We start from the raw sequence: 27,585 nt of genomic DNA, 5'->3' as shown, positions 1-27,585 counted from the left end.
CCACTTCCTCCTCCAGGGTATCTTCCCAACCCAGGGATCGAACCCACATCTCTTGTGTCTCCTGCACTGGCAAGCAGATTCTTTACCAACTACGCCACTTGCACATATAAAATTCCCTGTTGTGATTCACATGGTACTTTGATTGGACAGCACTCCTCTTAGAGAATAATTAAACTTGGCTGAAAGTTACTTCCAAGGCCAGTCTTTTAAAAGAGGTTAAGGAAGTCTTCTTCCAGCTCAGTGTACCTGAAGTCCCATCATCAGACATTGTAATTTCAGATGAAGCTGTACCATGTCTGGTTCCTCCAGGAAAATGCAAATCATAGCCAGGTGTTTGTTTGGGATAAGTGAGTTTGTGGGGACCCTTGGCCAGGGCTGGGCCTCCGAACCCATCATCAAGAAGCAAAACCCAAACACTGAAAACAAAACATAAACCATAGCACTCAGCCCCACTCCCAGGGATTCTAATTGCCTATTTCTAGGGTGGGGCCCATGAATCTGTTTTTTCATTGTTTTGGTTGGTGAGTGAGAGTGGAGAGAACAGGCCAGGAACCTCATCATTAATTCAGGCCTCCATGCTGCCCTAAAAGGTGAGACTGGCCTACATGAGGGGATTGTGTGTGCCTGGAAAACAGAACCAAGAGGCTCTGACCGGTGGCAATCTGTTTCTGGTCATGCTGTGGCAAACCTGACCACTTCTTTTGAGAACCCCAGTAGTTAACTCAAACTTGGGGGCCCAGCGTGTCCCTGGAGGCTGGTTGGTTGCACCCTGGGAGGAGCATGTGGCGTATTATACGTGTCCTGAGCCCTTCACCAGGAAGGAGGCCAGCAAGCCTCCTCTGGGAGCAGCGCCTGAGGCTTGGTGCTTGGAGAAGGGCCAGGCTGGCCCAGCAAAAGCCCAGCTCTCCCTCCTGACACTGTTTGCTGGTTCCCAGGAGTGTGGCGCCCTGCTTCAGCTCCCTCTTACGATTTCTCAGGGGCAAGCATGGTTTTAATGCCAGGGCCAAGCCCTTTGGTATTTTCTGAGGTATTGGATCCTCACCTCCCAGTCCTCTATAGAGCTTTGCCACTGAGCAATCTTGTCAATGTTTTCAAGTCTCCGTTTCCGTTCATTGATGAGCTGGGCCACATTCTTCATGGCATGTAAGGCAGCTTCCACGTCCTTGAAATCCCTGGGGCCAAAGAGAGACAGCAGAGGGCTTACTGGATCAAGAGCAGAGAAGGGCTGGGAACATCCTGGAGCCTCCGGTGCAGCTGCTTCCCTCGAGGGCTCTGCCCCGGGCCATTTCTCCACTTGTCAAGTGCACACTCCCATCTTCTCCATAAAGGAGGCACAGAGCAGAACTTTATATCCTACTCATGCCCTCTTCCTTCACATCAAGGATAGCTTATGAAGGCAGGGACTGTTAGATATTTTAAGCCTGTGCTGTTGCCCCAGTCCCTGCAGCATTGCCCAGCACACTATGAGCCTCAACAAATGGGCTGACCCAAGGCCTGGAGAGCCACCCCTCTCCCCCAGCACCCTCCTACCTGTGCTGGGGGTGTGTGTACTTGAGCAGCTCTGCCAGTTGCAGAGGGTACTTGCAGATCTTCTGCACGGGTGTCAGCAAGAAGCCATCCAGGGAGATGTCAATCATCTTCTGTAGCAGCCGGCATGCCTCGAAGAAGTACACATACTTGCTGAGCTTGGTGAGGCGTGAGAGCTCCATGCAGGCATTGGGGTGGTTGTTGCAGTACTCTGAGTAGATCTGGAAGTCTGCTTGCTGCAGGCAGAGCTCAGGGTGAGAAGACAGTCTCCTGCTCCCCCAGGCCATGGGCAGTGTTGGGAAAGGGGTGGGAGAGACTGCAGGGGATTCAGGCTCTGTCTACCTGCCTCTTTGGGCACAAGCTATGCAGAATCATGCCCAAAGACATGAAAGACCCCAGAAAACTCAGGTACAGAGTGCCTATTGCTAGTTGGCTTTCTCTCCTGGGCTCTCAGCAGATATTCTGACAGTATGCCAGGTACTGGGGTGAAATCAACGATACTAATATGAAAGGCCAAAAAGGAGGGAGAGGGAGATTGAGATGAAATGGGTGCCGGGCCAATGGCTGTGCCTCCCAGGCTGTCTTTCTTCTCAGCCCAGTGTTTTGTTTCTTCCTTACAAAGCTCTGGCTTCACATCTGAAGACAGCCACTGTCAACTTCTTTTTTCAACACCACGTGACACAGACATATCCATGTTGCACGTGTGTCGTACGGGAGACTCACTGTGTCTGTTTTTGTGTGTATCTTTCATCTACCTGGAGTCAGAAGGAGACCAGGGCTGGCATTTAGCAGCCTAGGACTTTGTGAACTCAGGTGGGAAAGGAGGGTGGCAGCAGCTGGCTGCCTGACAGGCCGCTGTGACCGTCACACTGGGTAATGCTGATAGCATGCCTTGTTAGACCTGCCCTAGTTCCCACTTCCCCGTCACAACTCTGCTAAGTCATTTCAGTCGTTTCCGACTCTGTGCCACCCCAGAGACAACAGCCCACCAGGCTCCCCCGTCCCTGGGATTCTCCAGGCAAGAACACTGGAGTGGGTTGCCATTTCCTTCTCCAATGCATGAAAGTGAAAAGTGAAAGGGAAGTTGCTCAGTTGTGTCTGACCCTCAGCGACCCCATGGACTGCAGCCTTCCAGGCTCCTCCATCCATGGGATTTTCCAGGCAAGAGTACTGGAGTGGGGTGCCATTGCCTTCTGCCTGTTGATAAATGGACCCAGATCCACAGCCGCTCAGGTACCCAGACACACCACCCGCTCCTGAGGTCTCCCTCCTCAGCTCTCCATCTGCCACTGGCAAGAGGTGGCAGGGCCTCCCCACCCCCCACTGCTAGTAGCCAGAAAGGAACACAGGTTGTCCTTGATGGGCTGGCCAAGGCATCTTCTGCTCAACCTCGTGTGACTGCCACAGGAGAGGGATAAAAATTAGTCCATCTACCCCAGACCAGTCCAATGAACCTTGGCTAAATGTCAACCGGCATTTAGAGTGGAAATAAGAAGTACTTCAACCCAAATTTCAGTGTGTTTACTGTGTGAAGAACCCCAGAATTTGCTAGGAATGTCCTTAGGGGTGCCCAGCCCGCCTCTGCCCCAGGCAGTTCCTTTCAGGGCTGAAGCCTAGGCCCTCCTGCTCCAAGGAGCATTCTCTTCCTTGGGCCTCACCCCACGCTGACCCCCAGAAATGGTGACACTTCTAAAACACAGTAGAAGGGAGAGGGCAGTTGGGGCCAGGGCTGGTGGGGTAGGGCGAGCCCCCAGCAGAGATGGGCAGAGCAGGGGCTGCTGCCCAGGGAGGGCTTGGGGCCCAGGGCCCGGGGCCAGTGTGCTCACGTGCTCCAGGAAGCAGGCACCCAGCTCGCTCAGGTGCGGCCGCTCCCGGTTGAACTTCTGCTCCAGCGCCTTCACAAAGGCCTTCTGGCACCTGTATATGTCCTCGATGTTCCCGAAGATGATGCGCAGCTGCTCCTCGCTGAACATGTCTGCCCGCTTGCGGCACTGCCTGAGGTACCCCTGGGGGTGCGGGTGGTCAGGCTCCCCTCTGGGCCCCCGCCCCACCAGCCCGCCCACCTGCCAGCAGCCTCACCTCGCAGATGTCCCGCAGGTGCTTGATGTAGTCTCGCTCCGTGCTGAGGATCTCATTGATGACATTGGTCCGCATCTGGTCCCTGCTGCCCTGCGCCTCGGTGCCCCCGCCATCCCCAGTCCCTTGGTGCCCAGGCCCCAGTGCCTCATCGTCTGCAGGCTCGTCCTGGTTCACCCGCAGCTGCAGGCAACACGGCCAGTCAGAGTCCCCCCAGGGTCAGGGCCCAGCATCCCACACACTGACGGCAGGGAACTGACACTCAGATGACTCACGGCATCACAGGGGCAGGAAGCTCCCGCATCACCTGAGTAGTGCCCAGAGGGACAGGGGAGAGCAGGTCCGAAGGCGGGTACCCAGTCCCCATTTTCTCCCTTACGTTCGGCTCTGCCAGCACAGAGGCTAGAACGGTGCAGATGCTCACTATAGGGGTTCTGCCAGCACCTGCTCACACTGGGCCTACTGGGGGCTGTGAAGCAAGTGGACAGGTGATGTGGCCTTGCTGGCTCTGAGACGATAACTAGGAAAGGCTCAGGGGGCAGAGAGGGCTGTTAACCCAGGAGATCTGGGGCAAGAGAAGCAATGAACCCCAGGGCCTGAGCCCTCCCCTCCCCACTGCCCTCTGCCTGACCTTTCGGAGGCTGCACCAGGATTCCTTCCCTGGAGACCAAAGGCTGCCTTAGGTCTGGGTTTGCTCCCTGTGATCTCCTGGGTTAAAGACTGAGCTTGTTCTTGCCTCAATTCCCTAGGTGTAGTGACAGTTCCCAGAGTCCAGGACTGTTGTGAAAGTTAGAACTGAGGATCTGCGCAGATGGTCTGCATAGCTTCTGGAAATCTGGGAGGCCCAGCTGCCTGTGGCAGTGGTATTCTAACATGCAGAGGGACCCATCATTTCTGACCCATTCTTCTCTGGCCACTGAGGACTCCTGGAGAGAGGGTAGGGGTAAGGTGCAGTTGGTGGTGGCGCAGGAGGAAGGCTGTGTCTCAATTCCCAGGCTGGGCTTCCTGGGAAGCTCACCCAGCCCTGAGCCTGCAGTCCCACCCGTGGGTGAGACATCCACATCCAGCACCTCAGACCCCAGAGCAGATTCAGGCTTGTGTTTCAGAGCCTGCTGCTGGCTCTTCTCAGGTCTAGGAAAAGCCAGGGCCAGTGCCATACCCGCACAAAGTTCGCTGGAAACCAGCCCTCGCCATCAGCGACGCGGCCCCACCACCACTCTCTGTTGGTGGCGTCCATCACTTCGATGACATCTCCAGCTTTGAAGCCCAGTTCCTGGTCATCCATGGTGACATGGTCCCAGAGCGCTTCGGCACAGACCACACTGCCATCGCTGATGAGCTGTGGAGAGAGCCAGGGAGGGCATGTCAGGGGGTAGAGGTGCTCCTCTACCCTCTGCCCTCTGTCCACCAACTCTGGAAAGAGGGAATCCTGGCTTGTTCACAGAGGAGTGGACTGATGGAGGCTCCCCTGAGTTCCGCAGGGGGAGGGGGCTGTGCCCAGGGCATATGCCCAGACATGCACTATGTCTAGACTGGCACTGAGCTTATCACTGGAATCTGGTAAGCCATCAAATCGGAGTGTAAGCGTGCTGCTCCCCCTGCACAGGGCACACATTCCTCTCATCCCCACCGGGCCGGGATGCAACTACTGGCTCTCAGCTCCCGCTGTGTCTCTGCTGTGCTCTGTGGTGCTGGGCCAGGGCACTGCCAGCTGCATCTCTGCTGTATCCCCTGGCCCCCATCAGGGGCTCCTACTGTGGCCCTGGAGGGGACCTCAGAGCTGGAGAGAGAGGGGCCTTGCTCCTTCCTAGTGGCTTCTTGTGGACACGCAGTACCCATGAAGCCACCTGACAAGCAGCAACGCCTCTTTCCTCGGGTCTGGCAGTGCCCAGCCATTGCAGTAGCTGGATCTGGTCTGCAGTGTTTTTTGAACACTTGCAGAACCAGTCTCATGGCACCCCAGGCACCAGGTGAGCAGTACCTCTCCTCAGAGTTCTAGATCTCCAGCCCACAGGATTCTCACTCTTACTGATTTCAGCAGTTTCCCTTTATTCCCCAGCTCTAAAGAAGGTCCATCTTAAAACTGCCATCTCTGTAACAGAAACCTCAGGGCTGTTCTTGAGCACGTGGTGACTGAGTCAGCTACTTTATACCTGCTGAACAATTCTCAACATTAATTTCTCTCTGTGGAAATGACTGGTGTGGTTCCTCTTTCCCATACGATCAGAAATCACATCAGGAGGGATGCTCCCCTCCCAGGCAGTCCTTGTGCTCAGAGCTCTGTTTCACACTGGGCTTGAGGCAGGAGGTAGACCCCCCACTGCCCCCACCCAGGGTGAGCAATTAAGAGTTTATTCCCTGTGGACAGGAACTCCAAAATATCAATAAGCAGGACAAAGAGAGAAGGCTGAGCCCTGCCCATATAAAGATAAGATACCACACATTTCTCATTCTTGAAGTTAAGGAGACCTTCCTGACTAGAAAGCTCCTTGGAGGTCAAAAGGGGAGTGATGCTAAGTCTACCCATAGGCCTCTGCAGTGGAATCCATCTTGACTGAGATGCACAGGCACATGGGAGGGTCCCGAGATATACCAAATACATACTCAGAACCAGGCAAATCAAAATGACTGGCCAAAGGAAAGTTGGAGCAAATGCCCCATAAAAGTGATTCCAACTACCATAAGGGTGTGCCTCTGAGTGTGCCCATGAGTCTATCCACACGTACCGTACACTTCTTCCTACTAGTACGCCTTTGACTTATTTCATTACTCTCTCATTACTCTCTCATTACTCTCTTTGTGGGAAATCTTTTCTGCAAAGCTGAAGGGCCAGGGCCTTGTCACCGACCACTGATCTAGTGGTCAGGTTTTGGGTCTCTAACTGTTGTGACCCAACTCAGTCTCTGGCAGGGAACTGAAGCCCTGCTTCAAGCCACTGCAGGATGAGGCCACCTGAGATCAGGCTGAGTCCTGCTTTCATGTCATGGGGGCTCAGTATCTGCTCCGTGAATGACAAGCGGCTCTGTGGGCTTTGGGCAGGAGGAGGAGCGGACTGGGGCTGCCCAGGAGGTGAGGGCTGTGCCCCTCTACTAGGGCCAAGTGTTGGCTGTCATTGTCAGAGACCTGGGCCAGCTCTTTGGCCAAGTGGTCAAGGCCTTGGGGCATCACCAGACAGGCCCTCTGTGCTGTTTCCTCTTCTGGGCTGCTGCCCAGCGGGGGCCTTCTCTGGGCGCTCCTAGGGTGGTATGCATGGTAATCCTCCCACCAAAACAGGAACTAGCAAGACTGGCTGGTCTCCACCTCAGTTCCACTTGCTGTCTCCACAGTGTCCCAAAGGGACAGGGCAGGAGGTGGGAGGGGTGCTTAGGTACTGGTGCCCATTCCAGCTGGGCCTTGCCTCCAGGGTAGGGCCTGAGAAAGCATGTTCAGGGACTACCATGAGGTGCTTTATGTTTTGGTGGGTGGGGTTTAAGCCTGTTCCAAACCCCAGTGAAACCACTTTTCAGAATAATCTACAGCTTATATGTACACCCACTCTCATGGCAGCAGCTCTTCATGGGCTTCACATTTCTGTGGTCCACCCAGGGACCCTGGGCTCAAAGCACTGGGCGAATCCTGGGGATCGCAGACCTCATCAAGACACCACTGTACTCATCCAGCTAAGAAGACCTGCTATGGGTTTGTCCTTTCCTCCAGGGAGAAACCTCCTGGCTGCAGTGAGGCCAGGATGAGACAAGTGGACTTGGCGAGGCCAAACAAGAGGAACTGGCCAGCTGCAGCCTGGGAGCAGGCATCAGCCTGGGCAGTTAGCATAAGCAGGCTGCCATCCAGGTCTTGGTGGGTCTGGCCCCAGACCAGGAGGAAGCACAGTGGCTCAAAGGTGGTATGGGTGAACCAGTGTGGACATAGCTGCAGGTGAACATCCCTGTACAGGGACAGTGACCAAGGGTGAGTGTGCCCATCAGGATGGAGGCTATTTGGGAAGATTTGTATGTTTTGAGTGATGAGTTACAGAGATGGGAGGATTCACTCCTGGAGCTGCTTAGGTAACCTGAAGTTAGGATCTGGCAGGGAACAAAGCTTCTTGTTTATTAAGCTTTGTAGATTTGATCCTGGAGAAGTGAGTGTTCTGAGACTCCCTGTTCCTGCAAGTCCCCCAGCGCAAATCTGCCAGTGCACTTTCACAGGCTGGCTAATGGGATGCTACACTCTGATCTGAGAACAATCTGCTAGATGGCAGGCGGATGCTGTCCATCTGCAGGTCGCACGCTGCACACACTGGTCCCCACACAGGGAAGGAGTACTGCAGACACACCAGGTTATTCCCCCAGAGGAGCCAGGTCAGGCGTCTCCCCTCGTCTCATATTTCCCTCAAATGAGCCCCAAGCAACAGCCCCTCCTGAATGGCCAGTGCTTCCTGCTCTTGCCAGTCTTTGCAGAGAGGTGTGGATCCTCCACAGGTGGTTTTCTGCTCAGCTGGAAGGGCTCCAGCTTGGAGCAAAGAGGCACAGCTTCTTGGAGAGACCAGGATTCCTGACACCTTTATGGACAACCCCATACTCATCCTGATCAGTCACCTAGAGGCCCATGGTGGTCACTTTCGAGTCCCAGCACCTTGCTGGGAACAGGGGAGCCATGAGCTACTTCCACAATTTCCCTGTGCCTTGGTTCCCATCAGCTCAGAGTTACAGGGAGCTGGATCACCAAGCTCCCCTGTATATCCACAAATGGGAGGTTCTTAGTTGAGTTACAGCTATGACATTAACCATTTGTGTGATATCACCAACACAGAATGTAGCTCCAAGGGGTCAGAGATGCAGTCTACCTCCAGGACAGCCCAGCGGCCACCAGAGCCAACACTGGTGTGCTTGCTTCTGGACAGGGGCCCTTCCTGGCACTCTGAAGTACAGCTGCACTGAAGCCAAAATTCAACCTAGGCAGGCCCAGCGGTGAGGGTTCTGGGCTCACTCTTGGCCTGGTAACGGAGAGCACAAGCTGCCTCTGAGGTGTGCGGTTTTTATGTGGGGGCAGGTGGGGGACTGCACCAGTGAAGGGGGAGTCAACTTCAAGACTAGGACAAGCCAAGGACAGGGGGCGGGATACCTTTTCGTGTTTCTGAGATTTTGAGAGGCCTGGGAAAGCCAGGCTCTGCCTCAAAGTGCCCCCTGATAATCACCCATCACCCTCCCCACCCTGCCCCACCTCCTCTCTGTCTCACACATGGGGTTGTTGGAGGATTCCACTCGACAGTCTTGGGAACAGGGCTTGGCTCCCACGGCCCCCTGCGCAAGCATCCTCGGCGTGGGGATGTTCAGAATGCCCATGGGCAAGAGGCAGGGTGGTGGGTGGCCATGCCTTTGGTGGGGGGCATGCTGACTGAGACCACTTAAGACCTAAAATGGTAAAAGCAACTGCAGATAACATGAACAGAGGAAACCACTCATCCTCAGACACCTCAACACATACAGAAAAGCATGTCCAGATCTGCTCACACAGCGGTCACATGTGCAAGGTTCCCTGACAGCCAGATAGCTGCGGCCACAGCTGCATCTGCATCCTCAGTTACACACACAGACGCGCCATTTTACACACACACGCGCGCGACAGGAGTGGCACATGTGTTACCTAGTCCCTGAGTCACCCACCTGGCCGCACCCCAGGGGATACACACACAGACGGGCCCTAGCACCCGGGGCTTGCGGCGGAGGCCTCTCCTCGGCGGCCGGCAGTGCGGGGCTACCCCGGCCGCACCTTGGGCTGTTGGCGACTGCGGGCTGGGGGTGGCAGGAAAGATGCGCACCGGCGCCACTCACCCCGGCGGTCAGCGGAAGGCCAGCAGAAATATCAGCACGACGTTGATGAGCACAAGCAGTGCCAGCACGGCGAAGACCACCACGCGCTGGGCGCCGGGGGGCAGATTGCAGCGCAGGAGGGCGCGCAGGACGCTCCCTGGCGGCGCGGGGCGGCGCCGGGACTGCGGGGCCCTAGCCATGGCGCCCGGCCTTTCGGCCCCGCGCGCCCCGAGATCCCGCCGCGATAGGGCGGCTGTGGGGCTGCCGGGGCGCCCGGAGTGGGGCGGAGCCGCCGCACTCTCCAGGGCCCGGCTTCTCGCTAGCCGCGCGCGCCGAGTTCCCCCCAGGTCCCAGCCCAGCCACCGGGCCACAGACGTGGGCGGGGCAGGGGGTGGGGCCGGGCGAGCCGGCGTGCTCCCAGCTCCGCCCGGAGCGCCTCCTCGCTGGTGGTCTCAGTGATCCGGGTTCCTAAACGGTCGGGCGCACATTAGACCAGGGTGGCGCTCGGGGCGCCGGAGGCCAAGGGTTCTGAGTCCTAACACCAAGGACTCTCTTTGACCCTGACTTCACAGACTAGTGAGTGCGGCTCTGAAAAGTCAGACAATTTGCTTTCAGAAGCTCGCCCAGGAATTTGAATTCTGGATAGACAGCATTCCATGCAGAGGTGCTCCAGGAAGGCCCTGACTCAGCTTACCGACCTTGCCTATCAGCGCAGCATTTTGTTCCTATGAGAAAGCATCTGGCTACTTCAGCTGCCGACCCTCCTCCCCAGTTTCATTGAGGTGTAACTGACAAAGATTGTGCATATTTAAGGCGCACGACTGGATATTAGACATACACTATAATATTACCCCCACAACCAAATTAACTACCATTTCCATCACCTCAAAGAGGTACCATTTTGTCTGTGTGGTGAGAACACTTAAGAGCTAATTACTCAGCAAATTTTAAGTACAATATTGTTAATTATACTCATCATGCTGTACATTAGATCCCCAGAACTTATTCATCTTGTATAATTAAAACTTTGTACTCATTGACCAACGTTTTCCCATTTCTTCCCCCGCCCCTCAGCCCTTAGCAACCATTCTACTCTGATTGTATGAGTTTGACTTTTAGATTACAGATATAAGTGAAATTATGCAGTATTTGTCTTTCCGTGTCACTTAGCATAGGGGTCATTCACATTGTGGCAAAGGGCAGGATTTCCTTCTTTTTTAAGGTTGAATAATATATATACCACATTTTTCTTCATCCATTCATCTGGATATTAAGTATAATACCTAATACTTAGGTATTAGATTTCCATGTCTTGACTATTGTGAATAATGCTGCAATGAACATGGGAGTGCAAATATCTCTTGAGAGATCCTGATTTCATTTCCTTTGGATATACATCCAGAAATGGGATTGTTGTATCATGTAATAGTTCTATTTTAAATTTTTTGAGGAATCTCCATACTGTTTTCCAAAGTAGCTGTACCAATTTACATTCCCATCATCAGTGTGTAAGGGTTTTCTAGTCTCCACCCTCACTAACACGATCTTTTGTCTTTAATAACAGCGATTCTAATTGTGAGGTGATACTTCATTATGGTTTTGATTTGCCTTTCCAATGTTGAATGACATTGAGTATTTTCTTTCAAGAAATGTCTATTCAGGTCCCTTTGCCCATTTTTAAATTGGGTTATTTGTTTTTGTTTGTTTTGCTATTAAGTTGTGAGTCCCTTAAGAGATTTTGCCTATTAACCCTTTATCAGATACATGGTTTACAAATATATTCCCCTACTCCATAGACTGCCTTTTCAGTCTGTTGATGATTTCCTTTTACTGTGCAAAAGCTTTCTAGTTTGATGCAATCCAATCCCACCTATTTTTGCTTTTGCTGCCTGTGTTTTTCAAATGTGTCATATCTAAAAATCATCACCCAGACCAATGCCAAGATTTCCCTTTGTTTTCTTCTAGGAGGTTAATGGTCTCAGGTCTTACATTTAAGTCATTAATCCATTTTTGAGTTGACTTTTGAGGGAACAATTTTATTCAGCAGCTTAAAAAAAAAAAAACAAAAAACCCTATGTCCAGTACCTAGGGATTTCTATTGCCTCCCAGTCAGAGCCTGCAGTCTTAACCTTGAAGGGCTCAGAGCTCACATGCAAGCCTCTTGTTCCATCCACGTGAGGAGCTCTGTCACAGTCACTGTGCTCCTCCAATGGGTCAGAAGGCTGCAGCTGAGGGGGCCAAGAAAACTGAAGAGCATCTCAGATGTGGGCAGAAGTTTCCAGGCTCCATGCTCAGCTCTGTGGCTCCTGGAGTAGGAGGAACCCATGGTGGGATTATGTGCAGAGGCGGGGTGTTCCCTTGTGGGTGACTGTATGTTCAGGTTCCGTGTGTGTGCCAGCTCTATATGCATGTGAGAGATGAGGTTACCTGAAGACGTTACCATCCTGCTGAACAGTGCAGGTGAAATACCTGTAGGTGCGGCAGAGGAGGGTCAGGATATGTCCAGATGGGCTGTCTGCTCCCTGCAGATCTGAAGGTTTAGCCTGGCTCTACCTATCTGTCTAGTAGGGGAAAACAGTCTTCTGCTCCTGCCCAGTTCTTCAAAAAACTGGTTCAAGATTTTCTCTGTCAACCTCTTACAAGGATTGGAGGGGCTCCCTGCACCCCAAATCCCATGTCTCTGGTGGGGTATGGCTCAGACCTCTGACCTGGGTCATTTTACCCCTAGTGCCATCAGACACCCAGGAAAGAGGGCACAGATGGCTGTGTGTCTTCAGGCCACTGGTCAGGGCAGTGCTGACTGCTGTGGGTCTACAAGACCTACCTGGCATCAGGGGGCGTGCTTTAGGACTTCAGTCATGGCCCAGTTCTGGGATGAGGTTTCTCTTCCCTCTACAGCTGAGCAGCCCAGCAGAGTTTCAGTGGGAGAAGAACCTCTGGACTTGGGCCAGGACAGAGAACTGAGAGGTGGCCTCTGTCCAACCTTGGGCACCCAGGCTTCAGATTCTGGTGTCTGGGTACATGGCAGGAAAGACAATAGCAATAGGCTTTCAGTATTTCATGACCAAAAGCAAAGCCAAAAAAAGCTTGAAAGCAAAGGCCTAGGCCCCCGAGGGGTTCAGGCTCGAAGGATCCAAGCCAGGGAGAGGAAGGTAGGTGAGGAGGCAGCAGGGCCTGGCCCACCAGGGTGGTGGCGTGGATTGGTGTGCAGGTCTGTGAGCGGGCAGGACTGCTGTGGAGATAGGGGCAAGGCTTTGGGAGTTGAAGGAAGAGGCTGCCCTGGGCTGCTGGCCATGGACACTGACCAGCACTGGGCTCCTCCCTGGGGCTGGGGAGTGGGTGCAAGAACCATGTCAGGTCTGGGGACAGATATCCAGAGTCCCAGGCACTGGGGAAGACAGAAACTCCTGGAGAGAGGGGGGAAGACCCCCTCCATGGAGGGGTGGTCACAAGTCGGCCTTGCGTCCTGTTGTGTTCTCTAAATGCTCCGCCAATAAGTGCTAGGAGCAACAGGAAGCCACACTACCTTCTACCCTTGGTGACTCTGTGGCCCCGTGGGCCAGGCCAGTCCTGCTTCCTACCTGCTGTGCTGCTGTGTGTGTGAGGCAGTCACTCAGTTATGCCTGACTCTTTTCAACCTCAGGGACGGAGCCCATCAGGCTCCTCTGTCAATGGATTTTCCAGGCAAGAATACTGGAGTGGGTTGCGAGTTCCTTCTCCAGGGGATCTTCCCAATCCAGGGATCAAACCTGGGTCTCCCACATTGCAGGCAGATTCCTTACTGTCTGAGTCATCTCAGGGAAGCTGTGCTGGCTTACTTATTGGCAAAACTCCTTGAAAACGTTTTAAGCCCCAGGTTGGAGTACAAGCTTTATGTCTGTCTGCCCTCTAGTCTCGGTGTCATCTTCTCTCGGCAGGATGATCCACGAGCTGACCCCAGTTTACCTTGCCCTCCTGGACCAGGGCCATCAGAGCAGCTCCATACACAAGTGCTTAGAGGGGAGCCAGACACACAAAGGCACTTAGCTCCATGAAGGCAGTGGGCAGAGCTGCGGGCAAGCCCCCCTGCCCACGCGTGCCATCCTGCAGTGCAGCTTGGCCTGGCCCAGAAGGGAGACACTGTTGTCTGCAGGGTAGTGAGTGGCCACCAGGAGATCCCAGGCCTCCTGGCTGGGAGCTGTGCCTACCATCCTCTGGTTCTATCTCACAACTTGGTGTGGGGGTTAAAATGAAAAGGGAATCATGTCTTCCAAGGACATTGCCTACTTTCAGCCTTCAACTCTTCAGAAAAAAAAAAAATCCCTGGGGTAAGAATGTCCTCAAGCCTGACCTCAGGGATGTCGCGGGCTCAGCAGGGCATGGCTGAAACCATAGAGGCAGGGAGAGAATGGAAGGAGGGTAAAAACTGGGCAGACGAGCAGGCCCAGGCCTGGGCCCGGTCACAGGCATCTGGAGGGGACAATGATGAGAGGGGACACTTCTGGGCCCTGACACTAACTCATCCTGCAGGAACTGGACCATCACGAGCTGTGAGGTGCAAGTTAGGTGCAGGAAATACAGGGAAAAGACACCGCTGTGCCCCCTTCTCCTTCCATTAGGGCACATGCAGTAAAAGCCAGGGACCTATACAGACGGGCGCTGTCTGCCCCAACCCCCGCCGTCAGCTCCCTGAAAGCAGGACTACATCCTGTGCACAGCTCTGTGCCAAGGCTGGGACACTGCCTGACACACACACAGTAAATGAGTGTCTCATGCATACCACACACAGGCGTACACTCCACATCCAGACCCTCACGTGGTCACACACACGCGCTCCTCACACACTCAGAACACAAAAGGGCTTCACTGTGCCCCTGTGATGTGCCTTCTTTTCAGCCCAGGTGGTTTCCATTTCCTCCTGCTTAGGAGACTGAGGAGTGATCGCTCCTTCTTAGGTCACCAGGAATAAGAAAGGGTCCCAATTTAGAGCATGACACTCATATGTTCTTAGAAAATACAAGTGATGTTATTTAGTATGGACTTTTCTCTGACACCTGTGGCTTCTGTTATTTCCAAGCCTGAAACCCACGCTGAGCCCCAGCAAGCCTTCTTGCCACACATGTGAGAGCCATGAGCATGAGAGGGGCCAGGGACGCAGAGGAGGACGCGCTGCCCTCACAAGTCTGGGTGAACCAGCCTGTCACTGGAGACTCAACTCTTACGTCTCTTTGGAGTTCCCAATAAGGTGAATCTCGTGAATGCTGCCAACAAATCATAACAAATACTGCCTTTCCTGAGTATCCAGTACACCTGGGCACAGTGATTCTGACATGCCACTGGGCACAGGTGCAACATCTACCCCACATCAAGGAAACAGAGGCTGAGATGGAATAACCTGCAGCAGCTCCTCCACTACCCAGTGTCAGGAAGGGGGTCAGACCCATGCCCTGCTCTGCGCTGTGCTGCCTGCTTCAGGACGTTGTACATTGTGGTCTGGAAGTGCCAGTGGGTCTCATGGGGAGAGCATCCCAGTCTCTGCCCCGAGTCAGCTCACTGCGTCACCGGAGGGGCTCTGCAGCTGGCCCTGGCCCTCCTCTGCGGTGCGCTTTGCCATCCCCCTCCATCCCGGGGGCTCTCACAGGGTCCGGGGAAGACCAGAACCTTGGAAGCACTGAGGGTTCTAAACATAAACTCAACATCACCACCCTGTCCTCTCAGTAACCTCAAACACCAGGCAGGACCTTTGACCCAAACAGGAAACAAATTCTCTAAGCAGTCAAAATAGGTCCTATACAATTCATAGTCCTAATTGCCTTCATTTCTATCAAAACGTGGCCTCTCCTGCCCCACATCAGAGATTATTTGTTCTTCTGGAGCACTTCTGGCTCTTAGCTTTCCTCATCCAAAGCATCTGAGAGTGGACAATTTGTCAAGGGTCGAAAAGGCACATCCCCAACTAGCAGCACAACGTGACCGGCCAGATTCCACCATCAGGTAGGAGAAGGCTATAAAAAGCAGACAGGAAAGCTGTAACAAGGCTGCACTGATGGCCAATCAGATAACCCCACACCTTTTCAGAGTCCTGGAAAGCTTTACGTTACTGTTTCTTCCTCATTATCATCCTCATCATTGGAGACCAAGAACCTACCACATGCCACGTTACTCACGTTTGTTATTTCAGTCTGTCCTCCTGCAACCACATGGTCATCCTATTTTTCAGTTCAGTAAATCCGTGCTCACAGGGCTACCTGCTCAGATCTGTGTGTCTAGCCACTGCAGGGAGGAGTTCTGATCCAAGGGGTGGGAGGTTCTCCCCCGCCGTACACGGCCTCCCACCAGGGTTGGGCCCCAACACTGGGAAGGGCAGCTGAGTCATCAAGGAAAAGCAAGATATTTTCTGTGAATTGTGCTTAAGATGACATCATTTTGGAGCCCCTTCTACTCAAAACAGCTTATTAGAAGCACTTAAAGAAAGGCTTCAAATATTGGAAAAATCAATTTATTTGGATGCTTAATCCTTATGAATAATGGATTTTGAAGAAATCGTTACTTCATGGCTATTTTAAATCATGTAAGGGGCTAACCCCTGTCCTCCTTCCTCCCAAGCAGATCTCCCACTGAGGATGATATTACAGGGGTTATATCATAGGTGCTGGGGACAACACCTATATTCTGGATTCCCTGAAGGCCCCATAAAGGCAGAGAGGAGGGACCTCGGATTTGACAAGCTCTGCTCGTGGACACCACATTCCAAAGTGAGAGCCACAGGCTGAAACCGTGCCAAGTGCACACTGTGCCACTGTCATCTGCTTGGAACGCAGTCTGTGGCTGTCCGGGCCTGCATGAATGTGCTGAAGTTGCTCCCCTAGAAAGGCCATGCGTCCCAGCCCTGTCCACCCACGCAGCCCCGACTGTACCTCGTTGATGGCCAACTGCTCGCCGCCCCCTCCAGTGTGGCTGTAGTGGTGGCTGGAGCTGTGCACATCCTCATACAGGTCCTCCTCACTGCCCGCCTCATCTCCACGGAGGGCCGTATCCAGAGCTCCATCAGGGAGGGCTGGAAGGAGAGAGAGAAGCTGCCAAAGAGGACTGAGGGAGGGGACACATGGAAAAGGAGACAGGTCTTTCAGGGATAAACAGTCCTTCTTTGAAAGGAGAGAGGGGCTCAGGGAACCAGATTCTCAAACCATTCTTGCTGCACAAATATAATCTGGTTGAAAGAGTGCACTGGTTGACCTCACACCATCACTATACATCACCTACCATTCAGTCCCCACCAGTTCCATAAACAAGGACACACAGTTATATCCAGTGGCAAGACACCCAAGACCCCTCCAGTTGAATTAGATTCAAAATCACTTACCAATGTATCAGATATAGATGGTATACCTTACCATACTTTATACATGGTATAAAGCCCTTAAAAATGCTGCTGCTGCTGCCGCTAAGTTGCTTCAGTCGTGTCCGACTCTGTACGACCCCAGAGACGGCAGCCCACCAGGCTCCCCCGTCCCAGGAATTCTCCAGACAAGAACACTGGAGTGGGTTGCCATTTCCTTCTCCAATGCATGAAAGTGAAAAGTGAAAGGGAAGTCGCTCAGTCGTGTCCGACTCTTCGTGACCCCATGGACTGCAGCCTACCAGGCTCCTCCGTCCATGGGATTTTCCAGGCAAGAGTACTGCAGTTAAAAATGCTAATGCCTGATTATTAAATATATGTATCTCCAAAGAAATATACAGTATATAGATGCAAATATTGTTTGCAAATTAATAAATACATTTTTATCATCCTGATATTTATCATCCTGTTTAAGAAAATACAGACTCATAGAATTCAAATTCCTGCATATCCCACTTCAAGCCCACTCCCCACTCTCTACTTTAGAGTTATCCAGTATTTCAAGCTTTTTATAAATTATACCCAGGCTGTCTTTGCTTTAGCATGTATTTCTGTTGAGTTTTGCATGGTTTGACCTCATATAAAAGGAACCATCCAGTAGCTTTTCTTCTCTGATTGGCTTTTTTACCCAACAGCTCATGTAGCTGTGATTGATTCAGTCTCCCTGATGCACAGTCTTGATTTTGTGAATATCTTCAGTTTTGCAGGCAGGCTGCACTGCTGCAGAACAGCCAGTGTTTCCCAGTCTGTCGCTGGTACAAAGGATGGTGATGCAGACCCACATGCCTCCAGGGCACACATCCCAGACTTTCTCCCAGTGTTTCCCAACTCTTTTTCAAGGGACTGTCCCCATCCAAAAAGCCTCTTATACATTGTTTTCCTATTCACCCCAATGAAAACTTAATACCACAAATATACTGTATATTTTAAACTTCTGTGGCTCTTTGGAGGATCACAAACTATTGTAATAGCTAAGATTTTCACCCCCCTTGGATGAAATCATTACCTGTGGTGTGAATTTATGCTCCTGGGTATAGACAGCTAGGGGTGACATCCCTAGGTCCTGGGTATACCACACTCTTCCCTAAACTATCCTACCAATTTAGACTTCAGGCAGTGCGTATGAATGCTCTCGCCACTCTACATCCTCCCAACTCTTGGGATGGGCATTGTCGGACATTTTCATTTTTGACAGGCTGATGGGTATGAGATGGGATCTTAATTTTTATTTAAAATTTTAATTAAAAAATTTTAAATTTTAAATTCTTGAATTTTAAGATCTTAAATTTTAATTTAAAATTCTCTGATTACTCATGAGTTGAATATCTATGTTTATGCATTATTTGTATTTCCTTTAATGTGAAGTGTCTGTCTGTTGTTTTATCTTTAATATAATCATTAATGTAAAAAATATATTTCTATGTGAGTCTAGTTTTATATACATATACTTTCCTCCCTCTATTCTGGATTCTAAATCTTTGTCACTTAACTGTGCTACAACTATCATTTTCCTGTTTGTAATGTCTTGTCTCTTTAAGGTATTTTTGATGAACAGAAGTTCTTAACTTAATTTATTTATTTACTTATTTTTTAGCCATGCCATATGGCTTGTGGGATCTTAGTTCCCCAATCAGGGATCCAACGTAGGCCCTCTGCAGTGAAAGCTCAGAGTCCTCACCACTGGACTTCCAGGGAATTCCCAAGGAGTTCTCAATTTTAATATAGACAAATTTGCCAACGTTATCATGTATAGTTTATATTTTTTCAGAATGTTTTTATCCCTAGTACATGGAAACACTATTGCTTATCTGCCTCCGGGGGCTCTGGGTCTTCGTTGCCGCGTGAGGGCTTCCCTCTCCAGTTGCGGTGCACATGCTCCTCACTGCGGTGGCTTCTCTTGTTGCAGAGCACAGGCTCTAGGGCGCACAAGCTTCAGTAGCTACATGACATGGGCTCAGCAGTTATGGCGCTCAGGCTGCAGAGCACAGGGCCCATGGGCTTAGTTGCCCCACGGCATGTGGAATCTTCCTGGACCAGGGATCGAACTTGTGCCACCTGCATTGGTAGGCGGGTTCTTAGCTACTGGACCATCAGGGAAATCGTACTTTATTTTTTGTGTGTTTAGGAAATTCTTTTCTACCTCAAGGTTATAAAGATATTCTCCTTTCATGTTTTGTATTTTTCTTTAGACATTTAGGCTTCCCAGGTGGCTCAGATGGTAAAGTGTCTGCCTGCAATGCGGGAGACTTGGGTTCGATCCCTGGGTCGGGAAAATCCCCTGGAGAAGGAAATGGCAACCTACTCCAATACTCTTGCCTGGAAAATTCCATGGACAGAGGAGCCTGGTAGGCTCCAGTCCATGGGGTCGCAAAGAGCCAGACACGACTGAGTGACTTCACTTTCACTTAAGACATTTAACTTTTTAACACACTTGGAAATGATTTTTGTGTTATTGTATGTGGCTGGAATCTGTAATACTGTGATTTATAAAAATAAATAGATGCTTGATGTTCAACCTGTTCCTGGCACAGAGCTCCTACAACCCTTGAAATGTCCTATATGTGACAAAGGTGTCTTATGTTATGTTAATGATGGGGTCCTGAACTGAACCGAGCAAACCCGGGTCTGTGCCTGGAGACCAAATGGTCTGAGCCCATCTTGGGAGCAGGAGCCTTTTACTGATATACACAGTCAGGAATCCCAAGGAACTCTCATAACTTGTATTTCATTTACATTTGAAAACTGTTTTATTATGGAAACTTTCAAATGTGTACAAAGGGAGACATGATAGTATAAGGAACCTTGCACACCCATCACCCAGCTTCGATAATTCTCAACATGTGGGCAGTTTTGTTTCATCATCTGCATAGTTTCCTCACTAGATCCAAGACAAGACATAGTTTCATCTGTAAACACTATAATATATATTTCTAAACAAGATGAGGACTATTTTTTTTAACTACAATACATATCTAAAACAGACTATAGTCCATCCAAGGTTGTCTGTCATACCTTCTCTACAGCATGAAAAAATCTTTTTATTTTGAAATAAATGTAAAGTATAGGGTGTTGAGACTCTAGTGCAGAGTGATCCTGTGTCCTCTTTACCCAGATTCCCCCAATGATTATATTTCATATGACTCCAGGAAACTGCCCTTGGTATAAGGCCTGTAAATTGTTCTATGTCATTTTATAGCTGTGTAGATTTGTGTAACAACCATAACAACCATTATATAAGCTTGGGAGGTTGACTTTTTTCACTCAGGCAAATGTCCTTGGGATTCATCCAAGTGGTTGCTTCTATTTTTACTTCATTCCTTTTTATTGCTTACTAGTACTCCATGCAATAGATGTAAAATTTGTTTAAACATTCACCCATTGAAAGACATCCAGGTAGTTTTCAATTTTCAGATTTAGTTCAGTTCAGTTACTCAGTCGTGTCCGACTCTTTGCGACCCCATGGACTGCAGCACTCCAGGCCTCCCTGTCCATCACCAATTCCCAAAGTTTACTCAAACTCATGTCCATTGAGTTGGTGATGCCATCCAGCCATCTCATCCTCTGTTGTCCCCTTCATCTCCCGCCTTCAATCTTTCCCAGCATCTGAGTCTTTTCAAATGAGTCAGTTCTTCACATCAGGTGGCCAAAGTATTGGAGCTTCACCTTCAGCATCATTCCCTCCAATGAACACCCAGGACTGATCTCCTTTAGGATGGACTGGTTGGATCTCCTTGCAGTCCAAGGGACTCTCAAGAGTCTTCTCCAACACCACAGTTCAAAAGCATCAATTCTTCGGCACTCAGCTTTCTGTATAGTCCAACTTTCACATCCATACATTTCAATTTTAGGCTCTTACAAATAAAGCTACTGGGAACTCTCATGTACAGGTTTTGGGGTGGACATAAGTTTTCCTTTTTCTGAGATAAATGTGATTGCCCAGGAGTACAACTGCTGAGTCATACTAATGTAGGATATAGATGAGCTCCAGGTTAGATGTTACAACTGGTCTCCTGTTCACATTTCATGAGGGATAAAAGTGGGCTTCAAGCTGGATAATAACTAATTGTTAGCATTTCTTGAGATAAGAGATAGGTGAGCTCCAATTAAGGCATTTACAATCAGCTTCCTATTTGCCCTCCGAAATGTAAGTAACAGAAACAGGTAAATAGCCAGCGTTGGTCTCTTGCAAACACTTTAGTGTAATAGTCATAGCAACGACAAAGAGGGGAAAAACCCTATTTGAGTAAAAGATTAAGGGATCTCCACACCCTCTTCTCTTGGGACAAGGGAGAGACTACATGTACACAGAAAGGCTCCTAGTAGGTCAAAAGTGAAAATCGCTGGGTTGTGTCTGACTCTTTGCGACCCCATGGATTATACAGTCCGTGGAATTCTCCAGGCCAGAATACTGGAGTGGGTAGCCTTTCTCTTCTCCAGGGGATCTCCCCAACCCAGGGATTGAACCCAGGTCTCCCGCATTGCAGGTGGATTCTTTACCAACTGAGCTATCAGATTATGTGGGTCAAAAGTTAAGAGATAATGCCAGGCCATAATGAATCTTGCTCCTCCCAGAAGACTTCAAGACCTATCTTGGCTGAGGGGTGTGTGCATACCCCGGGGGAGGCTGCCAGGGTAGGTCAGGTGTGGAAAAAGAATCCAGATAATTGGCCTGAAGGAAGACAACAACCAGGAAGAACTGGCCTATATAAATAACTTAACCACCTCTTTACTGCTCTCCTCATAAGCAGAGATGTCCACACTCTTTCTCTCTGGATGTGCATCTCTACATTGCTTCTGTCTTAACTAAAAATACAGAAGCTTCTGTGCTCTCCCACTTGTTGTGCTATGACTCTAATAATAAACTTTGTACCTGCATTTACAGTTTCTGCTTCCATGATAAATGCATTTTTCACTGGGGGCAAAGATTCAGGGAAAAATAGCTTCTACCTTCTAGCCTCTAGCCCTGGTTGGTCTGATGGCTAGGATTCCTGGTTCTCATCCAGGTTACCGAGCTTCAACTCCTGGGCAGGGAATAAAGATCTTGCTGCACAGCACCACTTGCTGCTGCATTGCTGATGTCAATAGAACAGTTGATTTTTTTTTTTTTTTTTAAAGAAACTGTTGAACTATTTTCTAGAGTGATTGTACCATTTTACATTCCCACTACAATGGATGAAAGATCCAGTTTCTCAGCACCCTTACCAGCATTTGGTATTGTCTGTATTTTATACTTTAGACATTCAGATAGGTGTATAATAATATTTCTTGTTGTTGTTCTGTCACTAAGTTGTGTCATACTCTGCGACCACATGGACTGTAGCAAGCCAGGCTCCTCTGTCCTCCACTATCTCCCAGAGTTTGCTCACATTCATATTCATTGAGTTGGTGGTGCTATCTATCCATCTAAGTATATTGCATCTTGGTCTTTATTTGCATTTCCCAAAAGGCAGGTGGTGCTGAACATCTTTTCATGTACCTATTTGCCATTCACACATCTTTTCCAATGAAGTATTTCTTCATGTTTCTGCACATTTTCTATTTGTATTGTTTATTGTTTTATGTTGAGATTTGAAAGTTCTGTATATATTCTAGGGATGAGTCCTTTGTCAGACATATGGTTTGCAGGTATTTTCTCTCACTCAGTCTGTTGCTTTTCACCCTCTTAACAAGGATTTTTACAGAGCAAAAGTTTTAAATTTTGACAAAGTTCAATTTATCAATTTTTCCTTTTATGGGTGATACTCTTGGAGTCACATCTAAGAACTTCACCAAATCTTAGTTCCAAAAGATTTTCACTTATGTTTTATTCTAAAACCTTTATAGTTTTACCTTTTACACTTGAACCTATGATTCATTTTAGCTTTTTTTTTTTTTGTATAAAATGTGAGATTTAGGTGAAATTTCATTTTTATTGCCTATGGATGTCCAACTGTTCCAGCACTATTTCTGAAAAAAAAAAAATAAAATCTTTCCTCTACTGAATTGCTTCTGCACTTTTGTCAAAATTCTGTTAGCCAAGTGGGGATATTACTATCAATTAAAAAAAAATAAAAAGAATTATAAGATAATACTATCAACCGACAAATTAGATAAACTAGGCTATATGAGTAAATTCTTAGAAAAACACATTACTAAAATTGACTCAAGAAGAAACAGAAAATCTGAATAGACCTATAATTAGTAGGGAAATTGGATCACAAACTTCCCAACAGAAAAAAGCTCAAGATTTGACCGTTTCACTAGTGAATTCTACCAAACATTTAAACAACAATTAGTATTAATCTTTCTCAAACTCTTCTGAAAAAGGATTATATATTAAAAGAATTACGTATCTTGACCAATTGGGATTTATTTCTGGAAATTCAAGAATGGCTTAACATATTAAAATAATTCAATATAATATAAGACAATAATAGAATGAAGGGAAAAAAAAAAAAACCCACATGGTCATCTCAATTGATGAGAGAGCACTGACAAAGTTCAACACTATTTCATGATCCTATTCAAAGCAGGATGGAAAGAGAAGGTCCCCAACATGATAAAGGCCATATGTGAAAAATCCACAGCTAACATCATGCTTAACAGTCAGAAAATGAAGGCTTTTCCTTAAGATCAGGAGCAAGACAAGGATGCCTGCTTTCACTGCTTATATTCAACACAGTGTTGGAAGCTGTGCCCAACTAGGCAAGAAAAAGAAATAAAAACCATCCAAATTGGAAATGACAAAGTAAAATTATTTATGTTCATAGATGATACAATCTTAAATATAGAAAATTCTAAAGATCCACATCAGATTTTAGAGCTAATATATAAATTCAACAATGTTGCAGGATATAAGTCAACACACAAAAATCAGTTTTATTTTTATATACTTGCAGTGAACAATTTGAAAAGAAAAAAATTTTTCAAATTTCACTATAGTAGCATTGAAAATAATAAAATACTTAGGAATAATTTTAACCAAGAAGGTAAAAGATTCATACAATGAAAATTGTAACATTGCTGAAAACCATGAAAAGAAAACCTAAATAAATGGAAAGATATTCCATATTTATGGATTAAGAGATTTAATACTGTTAAGATGACAGTACTACTCAAAGCAATCTACAGATTCAAAGCAAACTCTAAAAAATCCTAATGGCATTTTTACAGAAGTAGAAAAACTCATTCCAAAATTCATATGGAATCTCAAGGGACCCTGAATAACCAAAAATATCTTGAAAAAATTAAGCTGGAGGGCTCACAATACTTGATTTCAAAACTTACTACAAAGATACAGTGATGCAACAGCGTGGTACTGGCATAAGGACAGACATATATTCTATTGGTCTAACAGAATAGAATAGAGATCTCAGAAATAAACCATCACCTAAATGGTCAACTGATTTTCAACAAAGGTGCCAAGATAAGTCAGTGAGGAAAAAGACAGTCTTTTCAATAAATTGTTTTGGGAAACTGGATACACACATGCAAAATAATGAAGTTAGATATTTATCTAACACCATATACAAAAATTACCTCAAAATGAATCAAAGACCTAAACATAAGAGCTAAAACTGTAAGACTGAAGAAGACAAAGGAAAAGTTTTATGACATTGGATGTGGAAATTATTTCTTGTATATGACACCAAAAGCACAGGGAACAACAACAAAAAATAGATAAACTGGACAACGTCAAAAATTTGAAGTTCTGTACAAGATAGGATACTTTTAAGAAAGTGAAAAGGTGGCCTACTGAATGGGAGAAAATATTTGCAAATTATCCATCTGATAAGGAAATAATATCCAGAAATACACAGAAGAACTCCTACAATTCAAGAACCACAACAGAAACAACAACAAACTGATTTAAAAATGGGCATTAAAAACAGCCATACCACTGTGAATGTACATGCCTGATCTTATCTGATCTTGGAAAAATGGGCAAATATCTTGAGTAGACATTTCTTCAAAAAAGATACAGGGCAGTTGCTGTAGAAATGAGTTCAGCAGGTCCTCAAAAAAGCAAAACACAGAATTACCATATGATCTAGAAATCTCACCTCTAGGTATGTACCCAAAAGAATGAAAATCAGGGACTCAGATTCTAGTATACCAATGTTCATGGCAGCATTATTCATAATAGTCAAAAGGTGGGAACAACCCAAATGTCCATCAATAAATAAACGGATAAGCAAAATGTTGTATTTACATATAATGAAATATTATTCAGCCATAAAAAGGAATGATGTTCTGATAATACTACAACATGGATGAACCTGGAAAATACTCTGTTAAGTGAAATCAGCCAGACACAAAAGGACACATATATGACCCCGTTTATATAAGGTACCTAGAACAGGCAAATTCTTAGCCACAGAAAATAGGTTAGTGGTTACCAGGGGCCAAAGGTAGGCGGGAACAGGGAGTTGCTTACAGTTGCTTTTGGTTACAGAGTGTCTATCTGGAGTGATGAAAAAATTTTGCAATATATAGTGATCATGGTTACACATATTGTGAAAATAATGCCACATATTAAATGGCAAATTTTAAAATATATATGTATCACAATTTAAAAAAATAACTTATAGCAAAAAACCATTGAATTTTATACTTTACATGGATGAGTGGTATGGTATATGGCTTATATCTCAATAAAGCTGTTTTAAAAATTGGTCGGTTATTCTTGTTTGGCACTATTTCTGGATTCTCGATTCTGATCCATTAATTTACTTGTTTGTTCTCCAATATCAGTCTTATTTTCTGTAGTTGTATGTATAATAATTCTTGAAATCTAGTAGAGTGGTTCCTCTTACTTTATTCCTCTTTTTAGAACTATTTTAGCTATTTCTGTTCCTTTGCCTTTCTATACAAATATTAGAATAATCCTGTCTATATTTATTAAAAAATCTTGCTGGGATTTTGATAGAAACAGTTTACAAACCTCTGTATCAGTTTGGAGATGACTGGTTAGGAAGATCTCCTGGAGAAGGAAATAGCTGCCCCCTCTAGTATTTTTGCCTAGACAGTTCCATGGACAGAGGAACAGGGTTGGCTATACAGTCCATGGGGACATGACAGAGCGACTAGCAGTTTCATTTTCACTTTATTCTCTTGAATCCTCCAATCTGTGGAATCTCTCTCCATACTTAGATCTTCGATTTCTTTCAGTGCTGCATTATTTTAAAGCAAATCCTAGACACCATATAATTTAATCTGTAAATACTATAGTATATGTCTTAAAAGATACAAAGTTTGTTCCTCTCACTGCCACACCTTCTTCTAGGAGAATTTAAAAATCAATCATCCCTTTGAGGGAACAGAACAGATTCCTTATAAGAGTTACAACTTTTCTTGGCTCTTTCTTAGCCAGTCCTAGCTGGAGTCTCAGCAGCTCACAAAATCATTGCTTATTTAGCAAGTTTGCAGCCTGAGAGAAAAAGAAAGCAGTTTCAACATGAGTCTCCCCATGTTTTTATCATCATCTAATATCCAGCTTTCAGGATAGGGTCTGGGGCAAAGTGGGTGTTTGCGTGAAGAAAGAAAGGAGGCAGCTCACAGGGATACGAGTGGAGGCGGCGGTGGGAGGACCACCCCAGGACGGCAGTCAGGACACCCAGGCCCTGTGCTGGTCTGCAAGCAGCCAGGGGACACAGACAGTCATCTGTCCTCTGAGATGCATTCAAACTCCTTTTTTACAAGCAAGGCTTCATGGAAGGTTCATGTGCAGTTAATGTACATGAAGGCATTAAAAGGTGTCGCTTGTGCTCTGCAAGCATCTTTGGGTGAACAAATTAATGGCCAAAACACAAGTTGACTGTGGCATGGTCAACACAAAATCAGTCTTGATTTTGGATTTTTAATTTTTATGTAGGAAGACAGGCCAGCTGTCTGATCCATTATGGGATTCTAATACTTTAGAACATTTATACAGCAACACAGCTAAGAACACTGGTGTGCGTGTGTGTGCTCAGTTGCTCAGTCGTGCCTGACTCTTTGTGACCCTGTAGACTGTAGCACCCAAATAATCCTCTGTCTCCACTTATAAGGAAAAGCTGTGGTTCTTCCAAAGAGGGAAGTCTACTGTGTGCTGCCCTAGAGAAGAGTAGTTCTCAAAGTGGGTCCCAGAGCATCAGCATCCACTGGGAACTTGTCAGAGATACATTTTCTTGCCTCTCCCCAGAAAGTTTGGATTGGGCCCCTGCAGGATCAACGCGTGCAGACTCAAACAGCGGTGAGAACTGTTCTCAGATAGTTCTTAACAAAGTGATTTACTAACTCTCAGGAAATTCTGCTCCAGCAAAGTCAGGGCAGACAGTCTTTGGGGTGGCTGCAAGGCCCCTTTAGGAAACCCTAAAGGCCCTGGCACACACTCTTATTAGAGTAGAAACAGGAATGCCAGAATGCTGGGGGTGTCTGAAGGGGTGTGGCAGCCTTCATGGCTCCCCCAGAACCCACTGGTTAGGGGCTTCCACTTATCACATCTTTGCCCTTGCTTGTCTCTGAATTCACTGAAAAGTGTTCGGTGCCAATGGTGTTTGTGTCGCCAGACACACAAGGGGTTCTGAGGACTTCATGTGCATAAGACAGACACACACCCTGCTCTCCTAGAGATCAGAGTCCAGCAGAAACAGGGGAGAAAGAGTGATGAAGTGATGAAGCAGCAAGCTCAGGAGCCCCTGCCCAAGTGTGGGAGGTCCTGGCCACCCTGTGTTGGGGGTGACCTGGGGGTGTGAGGGGCTGGGGAAGTGTGAAGAGTGTTCTAGGTGACAGGGACAACGTCAGGCCCCAGAATCAAGTGGGGGGTTGTTCTAGGACATGGAAGAGTTCCAG

The 27,585-nt window shown here is 47.8% G+C and overlaps 1 protein-coding gene across 2 annotated transcripts in view; it reads right to left on the bottom strand.

Annotated features, from left to right (window-relative positions):
• Positions 1 to 27,585, bottom strand: part of ARHGEF4 (Rho guanine nucleotide exchange factor 4) — a 328,336-nt gene that overhangs the window by 4,125 nt on the left and 296,626 nt on the right. For both annotated transcript variants that reach the window (XM_027554452.1, XM_027554456.1), the window contains exons 5-10: positions 16,292 to 16,431; positions 4,763 to 4,942; positions 3,607 to 3,786; positions 3,354 to 3,533; positions 1,531 to 1,763; positions 1,043 to 1,172 (exon numbers count right to left, since the gene is read on the bottom strand). In XM_027554452.1, coding sequence (XP_027410253.1) covers positions 1,043 to 1,172; positions 1,531 to 1,763; positions 3,354 to 3,533; positions 3,607 to 3,786; positions 4,763 to 4,942; positions 16,292 to 16,431 — 1,043 coding nt within the window. The remainder of the gene's footprint in view (positions 1 to 1,042; positions 1,173 to 1,530; positions 1,764 to 3,353; positions 3,534 to 3,606; positions 3,787 to 4,762; positions 4,943 to 16,291; positions 16,432 to 27,585) is intronic.

The sequence above is a fragment of the Bos indicus x Bos taurus genome, chromosome 2, assembly GCF_003369695.1.
Source record: "Bos indicus x Bos taurus breed Angus x Brahman F1 hybrid chromosome 2, Bos_hybrid_MaternalHap_v2.0, whole genome shotgun sequence".
Classification (NCBI taxonomy): domain Eukaryota; kingdom Metazoa; phylum Chordata; class Mammalia; order Artiodactyla; family Bovidae; genus Bos; species Bos indicus x Bos taurus.
Note: the sequence above shows the minus strand (reverse complement) of the source record. Positions and strands in the feature narration are given on the sequence as shown.